Raw genomic sequence first — 21,798 nt, forward strand, 5'->3', positions numbered from 1 at the left:
GTCAAGCAGTCGATAAACGAGTGAGTCAATAAATAGATTTATAGATAATAAAAAAAACATCTCTGAATAATATTAACACAGCAACTACTTTCATTTCAGAGCAAATCTAACAAATTAATCATCTGATATATTTTTTTATCTTTTTCTGTGTATTTGGGTGTAATGTAGGAGTACGTTCACAAAGCTTTTTTTGATCAAACACAATAAAACTGTGCAAAATCCACAAAGTGAAGGAGTTTACAACAGATTGTTATAAATATACCAGAAAGGGATGTTTTTTGAAGTCTGAAGAAGTTTTGCTCTGTTTGAAGAGCAGATACAGGAAAAAAAAAAAAAACAGTTTCCATGTGATCAAGCGTAGAGGTAGCTGGGTTTAATAAAGCTTATTTTTCGGACTCCATTTTAGTCTAATAAAGCTTAAAACCGAAGTCAGGAGATCTGCAGGACAAGCAGCAAATAAGTCAAATCATTCGGTCCTAAAAGTAACACAATTAAAGTGAAACTGTAGTTGTGTTTGTGTGAATAATAAAATTATTTTAGTGCCGTTTCTGCTGTGCAGATGTTGTGTTTTTAACTCCTAATGTTTGGGATGAAAAGTAAAGCGAGTCCAGAGCACCTGAAGCTTCGGTAAAATTACAAAATGCTAAATGATTATGGTGCTGTGGGTCCACACGGAACGAACAGCAAAGATTTTACACCCAAATACACAAAAAAGGAACAAAAATTATACAGTTTTGTCCTTTAAAACATGTTTGTTCCCAAATATGTTTACTTTCCTTTAACAATTACCTTTTAGCAGCAGTTCTAGTTTGCATTCATACTTCAAGAAACAACATAAATGTTCTGATCCTAATAGGCACCTTCAAATAACCAAAAATAACTTTAGCTTATTCAGTAACAAAAATCCTGCAGTCTTTTTTCCTCCCTCATCGTTTCACAAGTCAGTCCAGTATAGTTCCAGAGCTTCAGATGAGAAACAGTTTGTTGGGATTCTCCAGTCGCTCCTGCAGCAAAAAGACGAGTTCCTCGGTGAGTCTGAATAAGTGCTGCTGAAACCTTTACTACATGGACCGGTCCGATCCGGGCTTTTGTGCATGTGAAGCTGTACACTCGTGTTTGTACTAGGCATGGGTCGGTATGACATTCTGATGCTACGTTGAGCAAAAACAAGACAAGTTAAAACTAAATTTTAACAATGCGTCATATGATTTACATGCTTTTGTTGTAAAAAAAAAAAAAGAAAAAGTTTGCTAAAACACCAGAAAACAGTCTGTTTTATATACATTTCTGTATATAACATAATAGTGCCAGTATACTTCTTCCCTACTATTCAGCGCTTTGTAAAGCATGTGTCAAACTCAAGGCCCATGGGCCAAAAAGGGCCCTTGCTACCATCATTTATGGCCCACGAGATTATAGACACTCTATGTATCAGAACTGTCCTGCTGACCTGTAACAGATTTGTCCTCAGTTTATGTATATTTTGATAAAAAAAACTAAGCTTCCTTAGCACATAGCAAACTGATATTAATTAATTAGCTACAAATAAGTACCTGTAGTTAGCCTGCAGTATTAGGCTGTATATATATATATATATATATATATATATATATATATATATATATATATATATATAGATATGTCACTGGCTAGCATGCTAACTCTTGCTGGTAAAGATTCTCAGTCATCCAAAGCCTGTTAAATAAAGAAAAAAATGTTAAACAAAACTTCTATTCTTCTATTTGAAAAGTATTTTAGAATTGAAAAGGTCTCCCAGGTGGGAAGCAAAGTTAGATTTTGTTTTTAATGTTTTTGGGCTTCATGCTGTCTTGTAGCTTCTTGCAAACGTTTAACTGGATAAGAGACTAGCCACGACTGACTGAGTTATCCACCAGATAAAACATACGACCGACCAATGTTTTTTTTTTTTATAACAAACATAACAATTGAGGGTATTTTACCCCATCAGCTACAGTACAGAACTGTAGAGAAGAGGGGAGCACTGCTCAGCACCCCATGTAACCAGAAGACAGGGGAAAAACACAAAAACCACTATGTCTGGTACCTTATCAATGGTATTTCAACTATAAGAAACTCCATGATGGAAAGATGTGTGGTTTTGACCCCTTGCTTTTTTAACACTGTGGTATACCTTGCAACCGTCGACCCATGCCTAGTTTGAACATCGAAGGTTACCTCATCCTCTTGGAGCTCGGCTCAGCCTGTTTGCCACATCGCAAGTCTTTGATTACCGGCCGACGGCTAAGCAGCTCCCCAGAGAGCGTGCAGGTCATCGGATAGCGTCCCGGGCTGATGTTCGTTACAGCACATGGCAGCAGTTGTATTGAGCCAGCGGCAGGATTTTGGGCTTTTTGTTTGTCGGGATGTTGAAGGCCAGAGCTTTCTCACACAGAGGGAACTGAAAGAGTCTCTCGCGAAGCTTGATGCTGTGTCGTTTCCCTTGCTCCACCTTTGGCGCCAACTCATCCCGGGTTCCCTGTGGGCTGTGAGGCCCAGACTTTTCAGTCGACGTTCTCTTGTTCGGATCATCTTCTTTTTCCGTCTTCGTCGTCTCCTTTAAGCTGGTCGAGGATGCAGAGACACGGGAGTGAGAGGACTCTGACGTGTGGAGAACAGGATCGGGTTTCTCTGTGTTGTTGTTCGGTTCATCTTCTCCGTTTGAGAGGTCTGCTTGCCAACATGGAATCCCGAAACCAGACAAGGAGGAGGGAGTCTCACTGAGTGTCTCGTCCCAGTGACTGATGGGTTGATCTGATATCACACAACCACTGTCCTCGTTCTCCTTTAGCATCCTCATTTCAGCTTGATCCTCCTCTTCCTTGCAGTCTGGATTGTCTAACCCTTCTAACATCTCCTCATCTTCTCCTCCTGGATTTACCATAATGGCAATATCTTTATCAAAACCTCCCTCCTCCTCCTCCTCTTCCTCTTCCTCCTCCTCACAGATCTGCTGCAGCGCAGGGAGATTTTTGGTGGCAGGAGGCTCTTCGACTGGAGCTGGACAAAGGGTGAAGCTCGGCTGCCACACCCGAGGGGCCGCCTGCTGAGTTGCAGGCCTCACAGCGAGCAGATCCCCACACTCAGGGGCCCCCGAGGAAGGAAAGGTGGCACCAAGTGCCCCCGAGACCCAGTGTGGTGGGGCCTCGGGGCTAAGGAGAACATCATCCAGGCCCTGGAGCCACTGGTGAGCTTCAATCTCGTCGAGGGAAGCCCGACGAGTTGGATCCTTCTGCAGCATCCTGGAGATCAAACTGAAAAAAAAAAAAAAAAAAATAGCTTTAATTGTTTAATAAAAAATGTTTTTAGTTTTCCAGATAATAAAAAAAAAAGTGACAATGAGCAGAGTTTCACATCTGTCCTTTGTGTGTGAAACCTGGATGTCTGTCCAGGAGCATGTTCTGATCCATCATGTGAATCGGGGCCAAAAATAAAAAACACATGACGAATCCCAGATCAGATGCTCCCGGACGTGTTTCCAGATAATCTGATACCACTTGGCTAGATTTATTAATCCCTGCTGAGTTTTAACCTCAGCGCACTCGACAAAGAAATAAAAATGTGTAACGCTGTTTTTGCTCCGAGATGTAAGAAGAAGAATAAATCACTTCAGAAGCAAAGTTTGAGGTTTACAAAGACAAATGCAGATTTTTCTCAAGAGGTTTCATTGTTCTGAAAGCAAATTATTGTTATAGGAGTTTTTATATCCCACAACTATCCCACCCTAAAAGGAGGTTGTGTTCCAGATAGGACAAGAACAAACATAAAACTTTCTGATTTAACAAAATACAACTAAAAACTGCAGAAACTGCACTTCCTGTGAAAATGTGGAGTGAATGCCGAGCACTGAATGACTTTGCTGAAATGCTGATGAAATTGGATCTGAGTTGTCAAAGTTAAAACAAACAAAAAAAAGAATAAAAGCTAAAGGCTAAAAAGAGCAAAAAGCTAACCAAAAGTTAGTGTTAAAGGCTAGCACAAAGTAGCAAAATGATAGCTAACAGTGGCACAACACTAAATGAATCTTAAAAAGCAAAACGATTCCAGTTAAAAGAAACCAAACTTAGCTAAGAGCAGCAAACACTAGTTAAAATAATACAAATAAAAACTTTTATTTTATATAAAAAAGCTAGTTGCTAAAAGCTAGCTGAAAGCCAAAAGTAACAATAGGCAAGCTTAAATCAGAAAAAGGCCAGCTGTAAGCCTAAAACACCAGCTAAAAGTAGCTAATTGCTAGCTAAAAGCAAAGGAAACAAAAGTCTGTTTAAAAGCAGCAAAATATTAACAATAAGCTAAAAGAAGCAGAAGGCTAACTAAAAGTAGCAAAAGGCTAACTAAAAATCAATAAGACTAGATAAAAGCATAACAACTAGCTAAAAGCAGCAAAAGGCTAGCTTAAAGCTAAAAGGCTAACTAAAAAAAATCAAAAGGCTAGCTAAAAGCTAAAAGTAGCAGGAGGGAAAAAATAAACCAAGTTCGCTGAAGGAGATTTTTAAGTTCATGTTTTTGTAGAGAACTGAAGCGTTTAAAATGTATTTCTTCTGAGAATTTTTTTTTAAATAAGGGTAAACATTTTGAAAATTGTCAAAGTTACAAAAAACAAAGGGCAAAGCACACTTCTCCTGAATGAGCCGAGTGTTTTGATAAATGGCTAAAATTACGCCAAGTATGCAAAAGTAGTTTGGTAGGTTGCAAACGGCATATGAAAAATAAAACTAGCAAAAGAAGAATTGGGCAACATGACGAATCACTGGTTAACACTGTTGCCTCACAGCAAATGGTCCTGGTTTCAATCCTGGGTTTGGACCTAGGGTTTTTTGTGTGGAGTTTTTGAGTTTGTGTGAGGTTTCTCCAGCCTTCAGGCCCAGGACTCCCTTGCAAACGAGATCTGTGATCTCAGTGGGATTTGCCTGCTTAAATAAAGGTTAATAATAATAATAAATAGTGTGAATGCTGAATTTAAAGTCACACAAAAATGATGCAGAATATTGCCCAACATTTTTGTTGGGCAATATTCAAAACATTCAAAATGTTTACCCTTATTTAAAAAACTTTTCTCCGAAGAAATACATTTTATTAAGATTTGATTTGGTGTTTCTGCCCGACACGTACAGCAGTTTACGTATTTTTTTTCTCCTAATATTGCAGAAACCATCTGTTCTGTTGATCCTGCTGCCCTGTGAGTGGAGAACAGTTTATTTAAGCTGAAGGTGTGAGGAGTGAAGGCTAAGTGACAAGACAGATGCGTATGAGGTGTGTTGTGTTGCACAAGCGTTTGTGTGACAGATTGTGTAAATATGCTCAGCCCCTTTATTTCATCATGTAAATAATCCAGATGAGTATGGTTGCTTTTGGCTTGATCTGTCCATTATTGTTCCTTGGTACTCACTCTCTGCAGTCGTCAGAAACGTGTTCGGGGACAGAGTACCGACAGTCCAGAATCATGACCAGAGTCTCGCTGTCGTTGGTCTCCTGGAAGGGAGGGACTCCACAGACCAACATGTACAGGATCACACCCAAAGACCAGATATCTGGAACACAGAAAATAGAAAGAGAATCTATCTTTAGTCTTTAACAAAAATAAAAACCCTGAGCTTATAAAAACCCACGATTATAGCAAAAGTGTGTCTCCACTGCACGTTATTTTTCCTTCAAAACTCACCATGTTCTTCCTGTAAGCGTGTCAGTTTTACGTGTTTGTAGTTTATCATAAATATGTGCAGATTTATTACCTAAAGTATAACATGGGATTATAACAAAAAAATATATAGTTTTAGCAATTTTTTGTGCCAAGCTGGTTTATAATTGGAACCAAACCGTGACATAACTGTACTGAGATAAATGTAATACGCTTAATGAACATAAATGTAAAATAATTTACTTTTTTAAAATTTATTCTGATTATTTAGTTTATCTAATTTGCCTGCTTTATTACCAATCATCCAAGTTATTTAACATTGAGTATTTTTTGCCACACAAAAGTCCATATATTGTTGTATTCAAATATAACCACCCTCATAATGTGTTATTGCCTTTATATAAAGTTGGTTTTCTTATGCACCATGGATGAGAGTGGACAACTTTCTCCAAAGGTGGGGCTTAACAAAAAAAATGTTGAGAACCACTGGTCTGAAAGTTTGACATGAAAGGTGGTGGACGATATGAATTCATTCAAGGAACCCTAGGCTTTCAATTTCATGAAGTAGTTTTGTTAAATCCACTTACAGATGTTGACTGTAAGAAAAGCCTGCAGTTCAGAACAGAGTCAAATGTAGGCGGAGTCTAATTTTTGAGGGGGGGGGGGGGGCACTTCTCGAGCCTTTGTCCTAAACATGAAGCAGGCCCCTCTGGCCTCATTCGGTCCACGGGTAGATTTCGCTTTAATTGAGCGAAGAAAAAAAAATGGAGGAAATGAACCTGCAGACAGCTGGGATGGTTCTGTTGACCTCAGACGGAAAAACGCATTCACACATTCTGACAACTCCCTTTCCTTCCCCCTTTCTCCCGTCCTGTCCCGATAAACACACACAACGAGACGAGTTTCATGCAAACTGAGGACAGCATGAACGAGACGAGAATGCACGCACACATGCACACACACACACACACACACACACACACAAAAGCCGAGGGCTGAATGCAAACAGAGGGTTAATTGTGCTGGTGTTTTATTCTGAGAACGATCATCCTCATGTCGTTTCTGTCTCTTCTTGAGTTTCTGCTGAACACTGGAAACAAGAACAGCTTGTTCACTTGTACAGTTAACCCCGACGTGACACCAGAAATATCACAGATCACACATCTGCAACAATGAAACGTTCAAATATTTTGTTTTAAATGTCTGCTCTGAAAATGGCACTCCAAACGTTAACAGTCATCTGGAAGTCAAATCTTGATAAACCTTAAAAAAAAAAAAAGAAAAGAAAGAGGTTCAACTTTTTCTCAAGATGTTTTGAACAGAGATGATATTATTATCTCCATGTTGTCCCGTTTAAATAAAATACTGGCTTCAACCAAGACCGGCAGATTTGGTCAAATTTAACCACAATAAACGGATCTATGCTAGTTAAAGTGTAATGAAAGTATGTATTTAGTTAAAAACTGATAAGAAAAAATATATTTTTTTACACTTTTTCTCACGGGACTAACTGTGATAATTATGTCAGAAGGTGACTAATGAAAATATATTTGTCATTGTTCCTTTTTAACCCAAAGCAGAATAGAAACTACTTGAAAATCTGATACTGACAATAGGCCTATAATAAATTTACGCTTTAATTGTTTTCACCATTTGAAACTTTTTTCCCCAGGAATTTATTTATTTATTTTTTAAATCAGATGCACATCTACAAATAATTGACTTTTGGAGTAAACCCAGTTAATAATGGCTTCCAGCCAACTGACTTCAGGAAATATAAAAAAAATTGCACTGATTCAGGCAGTTTTACAAATATAGCAATATAGTGTGGTAGTAGCTAAGAGTACAAATGAACAAGTTTAAATTCAGATCATAGAAAATATCTCCTCCATCTAACCACAGACACTCACATGAACCGGTACTGTTCTAAGAACGGTCCCACATTTAACCCTTGATGGTCAAAACAACAGCCCTCAGTTCTCGTCACACATACGCACTCACGAGCACGCTCGGCTCTTTCCAGATGCGTTATGCAACAGAGAGAAGAAGCCACTTGAGTGCTGAGAGTACTCTCCTCTTCTCACTGGGGAATATCACACATTCCCACCACATCGCATTAGTAGCCTGCTGACAGCACAAGGATCCACTCCTGACATGCAAACACACACAGCCTTTAAAAAGCACCCACAGTCAATATATTTGTTGGTACACATCCACAATGATTAAAAAACAAACAAAAAAAACCCAACAACACTGGGGTCCTGATATGATACGCCATTTTTATATGAACCTGTGGTAGTTCTGTTGCGTTTCAGCCGTTTTTGTACGCAACAACAGCGGCCATTTTCTCTGACAACAAACGTTTTGGATTGGAGAGCTCAGAGTGCAGGTTTTTGGAAATGTGCTGCATCATTTGAAAAGAAACCACAACTTACATAAAGTCTCTTGTTAAAAGAATAAGAACTTGGTCATTTTTTTTACAAAAAAAACCTACTACACAAAATACGTCACCAGGATGCGCAATGTACCTAAATATTTTTTTTTTTAAAACTTAAGAAAAAAACAACAACTCACAAATCACTTACTTAAAAAAAAAAACACCATTTGAGATACAGCAGTCCTCACTACTTCACGGTTCATTTATCGCAGACTCTCTCTACCGCACTTTTTTTAAAATAAGGTTGGACATGACACACATCGGCATGGACTTTTTATTTAAAATAAATTATTTAAAATTATTTAGCACCTCCTGCACCTTTGTGCAGCCCATACTGCAGGATGAGCTGCATGCTGCAGCTGATCAGCTGTTCTCAGTGCAGAGCGGAGAAGTGGGCGTGGCCAAGAACAGCAGGTGGCAAAGAACAGATGAGGCAGGGAGCTGAAATCATGACATTCTGTGCACTTTTAGAGTGTTTGGAAACATTGTTTAGAATATTGCAAGAATGTAGGAAGGGTTAAAAAAAAAAATATATATATATATATATATATATACATATATATACACACATATACATATACATACAGTATATATACATACTAAAATAAACTACTACGTACTACTTATTCTACTATTCCTACTTTGCAGTTTTTCACTTTATCGCGGGGCTTTACGGTACGGATCCCCCGCAATAAACGAGGGACTACTGTATTATGATCAAATTTAGATTTAAATGTAAACGATGGCAGCAGCTAATGCAGCGGTGGATTAATTCTGTTTGAGGCTCAAGAGGCTGAGTTGAACCAGGTAGGGTAAAAGTAGCAAACGGCTAGCTAAAGGCAGCCATATATAGTGTACGTGTGCACCATAGATGGCTGCAAGATCCGTCTCATTAGTCCTAGGAATTTCTTCCAGAAATTCAAATTTTTGTCAACATGTATTTTGGTGAATTCCTGTCTGGGTTTTTTGTGTGCGTTTTTCTACCAATAATAGTCTCCTGGGTCGTCTTTCATCATTATAAGTCAAAATGTGACGGGTGGTGTGATCAGAAAGTCACGCTCTTGACCTTGAAATCCAACTAAAATGGTTTCTACTGCTCTTTTTCTACTATCCCATATATCCATCTAATCAACCTAGAGTTGCATTTCATCTTGCGTCCAAGTCCTGAGAGGATGGCTACAGCTCCATGAACCTTGTATATTTTAATATTATTGTCAGCTGTGGTCAGGGGAACATGAACCAGCTTGGTGATGGTCATGTAGCCTTTACCTTTAATAATCTTCTCTCGAGCTCCTTGGACAGCTCTGGTCACTGCTCCATGTTCAGTGTGGCACTCATAACCAAACCAAACTACTCAGTGGCTGTTCGTTTCCTTTAAACAGGCTGAATGGCTGATGTATTTTCTTTACACTTTTTTGTTTACTTTATCACATACCAAAGGCATGCAGCTATTTCTTAGACAATCACTTTCATCTAAATCACTTTCCACAGGAAAAGAAGCATTGTTTCAATTATCCATGTCTGGTTATGTGAAATGTAAAAAGGCTGAGCCAAATCTGAGAGGAAGTTTGAGGATAAAAGCTTTGGCTCAGGGATCCCAGTTCTATCAGAGGGAAATGCATATTGCAGGATCAAACCACGTCAGAAACAGTTCTTTACAAAAGGTCATCCAAGTTCAGGCAGGAAAAAAAAACTGCATCCCTTTGCCCACATTAGGAAGCTAAAACCAGAGTCTCCAGTTCAGGGTTTCCACACGTTCCATCACCACTCTCTAAACTCAATCATAAGAAATGGACGAATTACTGACACACATTTCCACTGTTTCTGATTAATCCTATTATTCTGATGAGATTAACTCCCAACTCCATGAGTAGTCAGTTATAAGCCAAGTTAAATTCATTGCTGTGTTTTTTAAAGTCGATAGGCTGTGGCAGCCATCTTGCTATCGTTGTTATAGATGTAATGATTAATAAATGTAATGATTAATTTCTTAAATTTGACTGAAATTCTTCCAGTGGTTTGTAACGATTTTTGGTAATACATAATAAAATTACAACTTAAACAGATGTAGTACATGGAGGAGGTGCGGACAATTCCACACTTGTTGGCTGACAACAGAATTCAGAAGAAGCTAGAACTGGACTGGATTTATGACGGAGGGAAAGTGACCTTGACTTTGAAACCGTGGCAGAGGATGGTGAATGTTTTGTGACTTCACTTATTTGCCCATATCAGTGTTGTGTTTGCCAAGGACAATAATGTCAACAAAGTTTTTGTCTTATGACAATCTCGTCCATATTAAGGTAGCATTCAAGTTATATCGTAAACCACCGAGACGACATAAAAAAAAACATCTTTAGGCTCCTGAAAAAGTTGTGCAACACATATTTTCAGCTTATACCAAAATGAGCAAAGGAAAAGTACTTCTAAAGAGACATACATTTGTGTCAAAGTGCTATCCGGAGTACAGAGACTGATATTTATCTCAGGATGGAACAGTTAAAACATAAAAATTCCTGGAGTCCCACTGTGAGTTGAGATTGTTCTTCGCTGTAACCTAAGAGCGTCTCTTTACTTGAGGACATGCTGTGCTCCAAAAGGTATGTCTTCCACTCTCTGTTGCACAACGTTCACCCATAACGACACTGTTAGTCTGTCAGTCTGCTTGTGGATTGTTGCTAAGAGAGGTACTTTTGAGTCAGAATGTGGCAGTGTGCTGGTTGTGTGGTTTTACAGAACTGTAACAGCAGTTTTTGGTATAAAACAGTGCTGCAGCCTTCAGGTTGACGGGAAAATGCCTACAAAGCAGGTTTTGTTTGGAAAGTTATCCAACTGATCTACAGAGGGGATGTGTGGAGGGCTGGAAGGGAGGAGGATGTGCTTCTTACAGCAATGTAATAAGCAACCATCAGCTTTTAGCAAAGAAATGAGGAGTAAACATGTAATAGAAGACAGAAAAGCAGGTATCTTCAGTCATTGTTCTCACAGTGCTTCTTCAGGGCAGAAATATGACAATGTTGCAACAAACTGGGTGACCATTTTATCTTGTGATACCAGGAAGCGTACTTTCGAACCCCACTGTGAGTTGGGACACCCTAACCAGCATCTCCAGGATGTTGTGATCTAAACTTTTAACGCAAATTCAGCAAACCACCACAAGTTCTGACCAATCATCATAACCCCCGGTGTAATTTCCACTTCTTGAAAAGACCAATAGATCGCGTTTATCATCAAATGTTAACCACTAAAATCCATGCAGGAAAATTACCTGAAGCATTACATGAAAGTGATGGAAATCGAGCTGATATAGATCAAATTTATGGATCGTTTTTGTTGATTTGCACTTTACATTACATTGCTGTGTTGTAGAAGCAATATCGAGATGTTAAGTATTATTTTGATTATACAGTATTGTTAACAGGCAATACTAAATTACGTAAAAAATATGCAATCTTGGCTTAGAACTTTTATTGTGTATTTTTCCAACACTTAATTTGATGTTTTAATCCGTACAAACATTGCAACCCTATCTGCGTTTTAACGTTTTTGAAAAATCTGCCACAACATCTATCATTTTAGACCTTTAGTTTGTCAAGAAATAATATAAAAATAAGGGGTTGTCAAGAAATAACATAAAAATAAGGGGGTAACAAAAGGCCGAGCACTAATAAGGAAATTTTCTGATAAATTCCTGAACATAAGTCCAGCAGTTTATGTCCCCCATTGCTGAGGGATTTGAATAGTGAATGTTTGTGGTTTTGGAGATGCATATTTTTCTGAACTGAAACTGCACAGAGCACGCAAGAAAACCTAAATGTTTTTGGTGCAAAATATTAAAGTTAGTAGGAGTTAAACTGTGTTAAAAAAAAAAAAAAAGAGACCGTTCATTTTTTTCTTATCCGAGGCGGTACAGAGTCACGGATCCTGGCGAGTGGAGGGAGCAATTTTATCCACCACCAGGTGCAGTGGAGGAGCCAGTGGGGGCCAAATGGTGACTTTGGCCACCATATATTAATCTTTGGCCACCCCAATGGCCACCCCAATCATTTGAGGAAACCATACTAATAATACTATTACCACTACTACTTTATTTATAAAGCACTTTAAAACAACCACAGCTGCAACAAAGTGCTGTACATATACAATCAAGAACATTTAAACACATACAACAAAGAATAAAAAACAGTTAAAATTATACTTTTAAGTAATATAAAGACTAGAAAGCAATGTTTTCTCAAATGATAGGGATTGTTAGTATATATATATATATATATATATATATATATATATATATATATATATTAGTGCTGGGCACTGTAACACGTTATCACAGCAAATGATTAATGGCAACAATTTTGTTACGCGTTATTGCTGTCGATTTTTTTCTTTCTTAATTTTTAAAGTCTGTTGCTCAGTGGCTGTGAACATATGTCTGTGGCTGTAAATGCTCAAACCCATTGGTCATGGGGGGTGGGACATTGATCTCTACTGGCTATGGATGGGCATCATCAACCAATGAGAGCCTTTGTTTCATAGGACTGCTGCCGCACAGTACTCACGTGGACCCTATCAGAAACTGAGCAGCGAGGACAGAAACATGGAGAAAGGTAGTAGACTTTCCATAGGCATTATTATTTTAAAACTTTTTCCAATGCCAGATAGAAGTAACGTTATCTGTAAGCACTGAATTGTAACAAATGCTCTATGGAAGTGAATAGCTACTAATTGCAGGCCAATTAGCACTGTGTAAGATGCTGGTCTGTGTGACGTTTTTAGAACCTGCAGAGTAGGAAAGGTGCAGTCGGAGGAATGTACAAGTTAATTTGTTATTATATCATTACTCAGTTTGCGTCACTAAGCTTTTTGATTCTTATAACAGATTGTCCAAAGAAAATCCAGTGCAAACAGTTGTGCTTAGTTCACTACACAGTTAATATAAAGACTAAAATCTCTCTGGCACAGTCGGTTATATCTGTTTTCTTGTGATTTTTATTGTGCTTGAGCACTTTTACCTTTCTCCAACAGAAACTCTTGTTATTGAAAATAAACTGTTCATGATGCTCCCTGATTTAAAAATGTTTCTTCTTGTAACTTTTCAGAACCCCCCCCCAAAAAAAAAAACAACCCACAAACTTTTTAAGCCATCTTGGATTTTGACGTGGCAACCCAATTTTCAATAGAAACCTTTCTTGTGCCTAGATGCAGTCACACAGCAAAATGGAAGTCAGTAACACTTATTTTTCAAGTTATCCAGCTCACAACATGCAAGAACGAACAGACGGACAGAAGGTAATTCCAATTTCCCTTTTTCTCTTCGAGACGGGGCAAAATCAGACTTCAGTTAGCACTCGGAGTTCGAGTTAGGGCTCCATCTCCATTACCACCTCACCAAATTTAAGCTATACCTGCAACACCAACTGAGTTAAAAACATTTTGTTTTTCTATTCTTGATTAGCCATGGCGGCCATCTTAAATCCGGTTGTTTCCAAATGCTAATAGTTGTAGATTTACATCCTGTGATGACTTTCTGCAAAAATGAACACACATGCTTGAACATGTGCAGACTTTATGTAACTACAGGCAGTGTTTCCACCCTGTGGACATTCTTGCCTCTACTCTGCATCATAAGACGATAAACACACCAAACAGCACAATTAATATACACTGAGGGGAGAATAACAAATTAAACAGCAGCCTGTGTAAAAAGGACAAAAATATATATAAAAAAAAAAAAACACAGAGGAAAACGGTCTCTGCGTGTGTGATAGTTTATGAGTCATTTTGGTACTCTGAAGAACATCTCCTCCAGTACAGCTCAGGATTACATCCAGAAATACACGTGTCTGCGTGGGTCGTACAAGTGTACATATCAACTAAACGCCGTGACCTAACCGTGATATAATGTTAGACGATGTAAAAAAGCATAGGACTGAAGGAGAAAATGTTCTTGGAGATAAAAATAAATCAATTTAAGATGCTGCTGCTCATGTGAATGCTTTTAGAAAAAGGAAGTAAAGCAGGAAAAAGGAACTAATGCAACTCGAGTCATGCTGAAAACCGAGCAGTGTTCCCTCAACACCCCACCCATGTTGCAAGGTCGTGTGAAAAAAAACAAAGAATCAGCTGTTAAATTAAATGTCCTGCTGTGTGAAGCCATTTCCACGTCAATCTAAAACAAAACCTCTTCTACAGGAGAGCACTGATCTGAGGTTTTACAGTTCGTAGGTTTTAGAAATCAAAACACTCGCATACTTTCTGCTTTTTTAACCATTTGTGCATCAAAATGTTCAACTCAATCAGGAAGTGTGTGTAGTATTTTTTACTTTTATACTTTGTGGAATTATTGTATTTTATTTACTTCAAGATCTCGTCAATCCTTTCAAAACTTAGCTTTCTTTGAAATTAGCTTTAACTTACTGTCTTCATTTTTATCTTCCTATGCTACTTTTAGTTGCTCTTTGGCTGCATTTAACTAGTATTTTACTATTGTTAGCATTTAGCTATTACTCTTCTACTAATAACTTTTAGAAAGGCTTTTGTTACTTTTAGGTTCAAGTATTAATTTGCCTCAAATACTTTTAGCTAGCCTTTTATATCTGTAGCTAGTCTTAAATCTTTTAGCTAGACTTTTGCTAATTTTAACTTTTAGGTAGCTTTCTGATACTTTTTGCTTTTAGTCTTTTAATACCTTAAGCTGGTCTTTTAACACTTTAACCTTACCTTTTTTCAATTGTTTAGTTAGCGCTTTACAACTTTTCGTTTTTGGTTGGCCTTTTGATTCTTTTAGTTCTTAGTTTGCCTACTTATACTTATATATACTAGCTAGCCTTTTTCTACTTTTAGCTTTTAGCCAGCGTTTTGGTACTTAAAGCTAAAAGCTAAAGTAAAGTAAAACTAAAGGCCTGTTAAAAGCTTAAAATATTTTAATTGGCCTTTTGGGACTTTTCGCTAACCTTGAACTGCTTCCAGTTTTTAGCCAGTCCTTTAATACATTTAGCTTTCAATAAGCTCTTTTATAACTCTTTTAGATTTCAGTATGTTTTGCTGTGCCATTTTTAGCTAATGTTTAGCTTCTATTAGCTATTAGTTAATGTTTTACTGCTGCTACCTATGGTTCTGTTTTATTTAGATTTTAGCTAGCGCTCTACTCCCTTTAGCTTTAACAACTTAATGTCAGCTTATTCAGCTAATTTCAGCAATTATTCAGCTCTCGGCCTTCACCCTGTTCTGTCACAGAATTTATTTATTTATTTTTCAGTTTGGAAGCATTCCTGTTCAGAACAGATACATTATGTGGTCACCAGAGGAAAAAGCAGCCAAAATAAAACCCAGCCCAGTCCAGCTTAGCAGATAAGACCACTGACCTTCCTGAAAGAGACAAGATGTGCTGACCCTCCCACCCAAAATCCTCCCCAACGGGGACGCCTAAAAACCAAATCCTTCAGTCAGTTCCATCTGGACAGTTAGGAAAAACAAAAAGAAAACACATGGAACTTCCTGTTCCACCAATCTGAATTGCTCACACACAAAAGAGGGCTCTGCAGAGAGAAGCTGTGTTTGGATCCAGTTGGCTCACTTGCTCAGACTGACCCAGATACGAAACTAATCCTCCACATGGGTCCAAATGCACCCAGATCCAGCGGCAGCTACACCGCAGCACGTGATCTGAATGAAAACCCACACAGGGTCAGGAGGCCAGAGATGGACACACATTTTTTTAGTGAGATTTGTAGCACAAACACCTTGAAGGCTCGACTCTGTTGTCCTCACTGTAGGAGCTAAAAGGAAACATATGGTTCAGTCAATGTTTCTTTTCTGTTTCGGGTGTTTCACAACAGAAAACAGGACTTAACGTTCTCTCGTACTTTGAGGTTTGTTACTCAGCCTGGAGGCGCTTTTTGACTTTATAGCGTGGATGCCGATTAATTACTTTATATAATATTTTTATTATTTTATGATTTTCTTTAAAACTTTTGCCAACTACCTTCTGCATACTATTAGTATATATTATTACTATTAGTATAATACTGTATACCATGCTATTACTGCTATTTTTGAAGTTTATCAAAACTTTCAGCTCATTCGGGGTTGGATACTGTGACTTTAGATTCTGTACTCTTTATATTTAAATTTTATTTACAAATATCTTCCCCTAAACATACAATGACAACTACATCAATTCCTTTATAAACTTTGTTTTATTTAAAATCTGCTTTAGCATACTTTCCCTTTTTTTTTGTTTTAGTTACCGTTTTGCTACTTCTAGCTTTGCTAGCTTTTAGCTACTTTGAGCTTTTAGCTAGCCGTTTGCTTTGTAGTGCTTTTAGCTAACATTTTGCTACCTTTAGATTTTTAGCTACCCTCATCATTTTTTGGTTTTAGCTACTGTTTTGATACATTTAAATTTTGACTACCATTCTGCTACTTTTAGCTTTAGCTAACTGTTAGCTATTTATAACTTTAGCAAAACATTTAGCTACTTTTAGCTAGCCTTTTGCTTCATTTAGCTTTTAGCTATTTTTGCTACTTTTAGCTAGTCTTTTGTTAGCACTTAGTTGGTATTTTGCTGTTAACTTTAAGTTAGTGCAGTGTTTCCCCTACCATTAAACAAGCAGGGTGCCCCCCACACTGTTAACAAAACTGAACGCCCTGCCTACCGAACTCACCCCCTACCCCACCCCGTCGACAACTGCTGGCACTGATGCAGCGGTGAGCAATACGGATGAGCTACCTAAAAAGCTATGGCTAAGGAGGTAGAGCTCCAGAGCTCCAACTCCCTCCCTCACTCTGAGCCGTCACCCCCCGCTCAAAAACGGTTGGTACAAACAGCGCACAACACAGACGTGACTTACTTTTAATGGTTAAACTGAACATGTTAACTTTTAACACACTTTATACTTCCTAAATTCTATGACCACCTTGAAGTTTCTCAAATATCCAAGACTTTGAAGTAAAAGAAAGAATAAAATCCCAGATTTCAGTTAAAACTTCAGTGTTAAATGTTTTTCGTCTCTCACCTACAGCTGGAGCATCGTACTCGTCTCCCAGCAGGATCTCTGGCGCAGAATATGCTAAAGACCCACAGCTGGTGGCCAACATCATCCCTGGTTGAAATAAGTTACTGAACCCAAAGTCTGTCAGTTTCACAGCTCCCTGCTGGGGGAAAAACACCACATTCTCTGGCTTCAGGTCCCGGTGCACCACATGGAGCCGATGGCAGTATGCCACGGCACGCACGATCTGGGCGAAATGACGCCTGGCAGTGCCCTCGGCCACACCTCCGTCATGGCGGATGATGTAGTCGTAAAGGTCCCCGCCCTCGGCCAGCTCCATGACCAGGTAGAGTGTGGTGGGGGTGTCAATGACCTCATAGAGCCGAACCACGTTGGGATGCTGCACCAGCCTCATGCACCTGAAAACAAGCAGCAAAATTTATAAACAAGTGATTGGACAAATGGGAAATGTAGTCTTTTATTTTGAAATTTCTAAATCCATCCATCTTCTTTTACCCGCTTCTCCTTTTGGGTTGCGGGGCAGCTGGTGCCTATCTCCAGCGGTCACTGTGTGTGAGGCGGGGAACAAGTTGCAAGTCCATCAAAGGGACACAAAGACATACGAGACATCAATTCACACCCAGGGACAATTTAGAGCAACCAATTAACTTAACATGGTTGTTTTTTGGCTGAAAGTGTCAGATTTAACAGATACCATGCCTCTAAGACCATTTATTTTGTAATAAGGTCTTTTTCAAACCTGACTTCCTGTAAGAGGTGGCTCGATGCCATCACGTCCAGTTTGGTCTTATCAATCATCTTCACAGCCACCAGCTGGCCGGTGCTGACGTGACGGCCCAGTTTAACGACGGCGAAGTGACCCCTTCCCAGTGTACGACCCAGATGGTAGAGCCCGGTAAGATCTGACCGGTCCAGACTGCTCCTGGGGTTCACGGGTCCATGCTGAGCAAAGGTCAAATCTCCAGAGGAGTCCATGTTTCAAAAACAGAGGAGAGAAACGTGTTGCAGCGAATGTTGGGATGAAGTTCCTCACTGTTGGAGAGTCGCCTGGCAGGAAGAGAAGCACACAAACCCCCAAAAATTAGATTTCTGTGAGAACACTAAGCACTAAATGTCTGAAACAAAGTTGATACAAGAAACAGAACACTGTTTAGTTAAAAGAAACAGAATAATAGCTAAAAGTAACACGAACACTAGCTTAAAGCTAATAGTGATAAAAGGCTATCCATCCATTATCTTTACCCGCTTATTCCATTTTAGGTCACAGGGGTCGCCGGTGCCCATGTCCAGCAATCACTGTGTGAAGGGCGGGGTACACCCTGGACGGGTCGCAAGTCCATCACAGGGCCACATAGAGACAAACAACCATTCATGCTCTCACTCACACCTAGGGACAATTTAGAGTTACCAATCAGCCTAACATGCATGTTTTTGGTCTGTGGGAGGAAACCGGAGAACCCGGAGAAAACCCACGCATGCACGGAGAGAACACTCAAACTCCACCCAGAAAGGCCCCTGGACCGGGGTTTGAACCAAGGACCTGCTCACTGAGAGGCAGCAGCTCTACCAGTTGCGCCACTGTGCTGCCCCTGACAAAAGGCTAGTTAAAAGCTAAAATATTAAAGAGTTAACTTAAATATTAAAATAAAACACTAAAGTTAAAAGTAACAAAATGCTTGCTTAGAGTTAAATGTAGCTAAACACTACTAGCTAGAAGGTAAAAGTAGCAAAAACAGTAAAAAGTAACAAAAGACCAACTAAAACCTAAAGGTAATAAAAATGTTATAAATGGTTGAATATAAAAATAAATAGCTAAAATTATCAAAAGGCTAACTAGAAACTCACTGCAGAAAGACTGGCTAAAATCTAAAAATAACTAAATTCTAAAAGTAGCAAAGCACTAAAAAGAAGCTGAAAATGAAAAATGTTAAAGCTAGTAGCATCTAAATGCTAGCTAGAGGCTAAAAATAAAAGTTTTGCCTGTTTTAGCATACTTTCTAAAAACAAATGTTGCTATGGTTTTGCTTTTAGCTTTGCTAGCTTTTTTTCTACATTCAGCTTTTAGCTAGCTGTTATTTAGCACTTGTAGCTACCATTTTGCTACTTTTAGGTTTTAGCTACTCCTATGGTCACTTTTTGTTTTTAGCTAGTGTTTTGCTACAATGAGTTTTTAGCTACCATTCTGAAACTTTTAGCTTTAGCTAGTTGTTGGCTATTTATAGCTTTTAGGGGACATTTAGCCAAGTAAAACCCAATAGTAACAAAATGCTAGTTAAGAGCTTAAAGTAGTAAAAGGCTAGTTTAAAGCTAAAAAGTAGCCAAAAGCTAAATCAATACAGCAAATTATACTGTTTGAGTTTTACAAATATCCATCCAGTGTTTTATGAGATATTTTGCTAACAAAACAAGTTGATTTCAACAGGTAAAGGCAAAGTTTTAATTAGGGAACTTGCTTGCTTAGTTAGCACTCAGAGTATGAGTTATTTATGACTCTCAGCTACTACCACTCCAAACGTTAGCTTAATATCTGTAAAACTGCATATCAACTTTGCTGCAGTGGCCATCTTGAATTGAGTTGACTCCAACAGATGCTCATCCAATGTTTACTCTTCGGAAAGTGCCATTAAAATCTGCTCATTAATTCATGAGACATTTCTCTAACAGTACAGACACGGTGGGCGATAATACAAAATGGCCGCCAGGATCATTTCGGCCTTTTGGTCCAAAGGGAGAAAGGATTTAGGCGAGGTCAGCTGCTGTTAAAACCTCGTCCCCTCAGGCGCTGGAGCAGAAGTAGACTCGTGTTCCACTTCATTTAGCAGAGGCACAGATGACAAAGCACGTTCAGATTAACTGGATTACAGCCGTGCAGAATTATAGTCCAAGGAGAGGGGCAGAGGGACGAATATTCTGTTATCATCTCCGTTGATGAAAGGCTGCATTTGGCTCCAGCTCAAATTTCAGCACCCAGGCACAAACGGCCCGCCGAATCAATAATGTAACAAAAAACCACAGTGCATGTGTCTGTGCACGTGAGTGCACGTTTGTGTTGTTCCAAGGGTCGGGAGATGGTGTTAGACCTGATGATGTCATCATATCACCAGGGTACCGAACTCCATCATCATCATGCTCATCGTCAGGGCAACAACCTCGATGGTTTCTGTTTGTTTGTAAACAACTTACAGGTAAATAAATTCACACCAAAGGTTCTCAAGGTAAACTTTTAAGTATTTCCAGCACCAAATGTCATATTTTAAAAAATAAAACGTATTAAAAAAAACAACATAATAGTAATAGTTGGCTGTTGGAATGAAGCTAGCCTCTTCATGAACAGCAACATTAATTTTTTTCTTGTTTTTATTTTCTTGAAAAACAAAACAAACGAAATATGACTCCAAGCAATTAAAAATGACTTCATTTAAAATTTTATATTTTAACTTAATTTGTAAGAATGTCAGCACGTTTAAGTCGTTTTGTAGGTTTCTCCACAACTCTTTCATCTTTACTTATTTTAATAAACAGTTATTGATGGCAAAATAAAAACATTTCGGTCATTTTTTTTAAACATTTAGTAAATTTTTATCTTTTTTTTTCTTTCTGTGTCTGTTTCATGCCCCATTAGAAATAGTTTGTTTTTGCCTTCTTCTTGTTTTAGAAATTGTGTACACAGGGTCACAGTTACATCAAACAAAAGTACAAATTGTAAAGAAAAACAGTAATAAGTAATAAGTAGTAGTTTACACAAAGTTGACAACTTTGTGCATCTACAGGTAATAATGATTTGGGATTAAAGGATCACTTTTTATAGTTTTAAACTCCTTTTCGTTTGAATATTTCAGAAACTCCTGACTAATTTTACTTCCTTTACTGTGTGAATTTGAATTCAGCTTCACCTTGTTTTCCTATATTTTACTTTTCAGTAACTTTTTGCCATAAACTCCATCTGCACACTTTGTGAGATTTTAGCTGCTCGTACACCAAAACTTTCAGCTCATTTAGGAGATGGGTGCTGTGACTTTTGCTTATTGTAAACTGATACTTTTCAAAATATTTTATTTTATTTAAAAATAATTTCTTCTCTGGAACACAAGAAGTTCTTTTATTTACATTAAACATTGTTTTAACTTAAATCTGATTTGACTTAAGCATACTGGCTCTACTTTTATGCTACTTTCAGCATTTTAAGGATTTAAAGATTCAAGGTTCTTTATTTGTCGTACAAACCACATGTGGTACATGTGGTGGAACAAAATTATGTACACAGGGTCCCAGTTACATCCAACAAAAGTATTAAAATGTAAAAGAAAAACAGTAATATGAACTAAGAAAAAATAACAAAAATATACTAAGCACTAGTAGCATAAAAACAATACGCCAAACAGCAGCACGGACATGAGTCTGTGTGAGCAGATGAGTACGAATGAACACAGCAACATGAAACAGATCAGCTGCAACATGAAACAGATCAGCTGCAACATGAAACAGATCAGCTGCAACATGATGTGATTTTCCACAGTGATTATTCTGGTTAGAGGTTCATGAGTCTAACAGCCTCAGGGTAGAAGCTGTTCCTCAGTCTAGTGGTTCTACACTTAATGCTCCTTAACCTCCTTCCTGAGGGGAGCGGGGCAAAAAGTGTGTGTGCTGGGTGAGTGGGGTCCTTCATGATGCAGGAAAAGGGCCACCTGCAT

General features: G+C 38.4%; 1 protein-coding gene across 1 annotated transcript in view; it reads right to left on the bottom strand.

The window, feature by feature from the left end:
• Window positions 1–1,795: 1,795 nt before the first annotated feature.
• The window catches only part of snrkb (SNF related kinase b), a 21,705-nt gene continuing 1,702 nt past the window's right edge, over window positions 1,796–21,798 (bottom strand). The window contains exons 2-5 of the mRNA XM_037682629.1: window positions 17,847–18,154; window positions 17,111–17,505; window positions 5,408–5,549; window positions 1,796–3,272 (exon numbers count right to left, since the gene is read on the bottom strand). Of these exons, the coding sequence (XP_037538557.1) occupies window positions 2,321–3,272; window positions 5,408–5,549; window positions 17,111–17,505; window positions 17,847–18,082 (1,725 nt within the window). The 5' untranslated portion in view covers window positions 18,083–18,154 and the 3' untranslated portion in view covers window positions 1,796–2,320. The remainder of the gene's footprint in view (window positions 3,273–5,407; window positions 5,550–17,110; window positions 17,506–17,846; window positions 18,155–21,798) is intronic.

Source organism: Nematolebias whitei, chromosome 10 (genome assembly GCF_014905685.2).
Source record: "Nematolebias whitei isolate Nwh7 chromosome 10, NemWhi1, whole genome shotgun sequence".
NCBI classification, from domain to species: domain Eukaryota; kingdom Metazoa; phylum Chordata; class Actinopteri; order Cyprinodontiformes; family Rivulidae; genus Nematolebias; species Nematolebias whitei.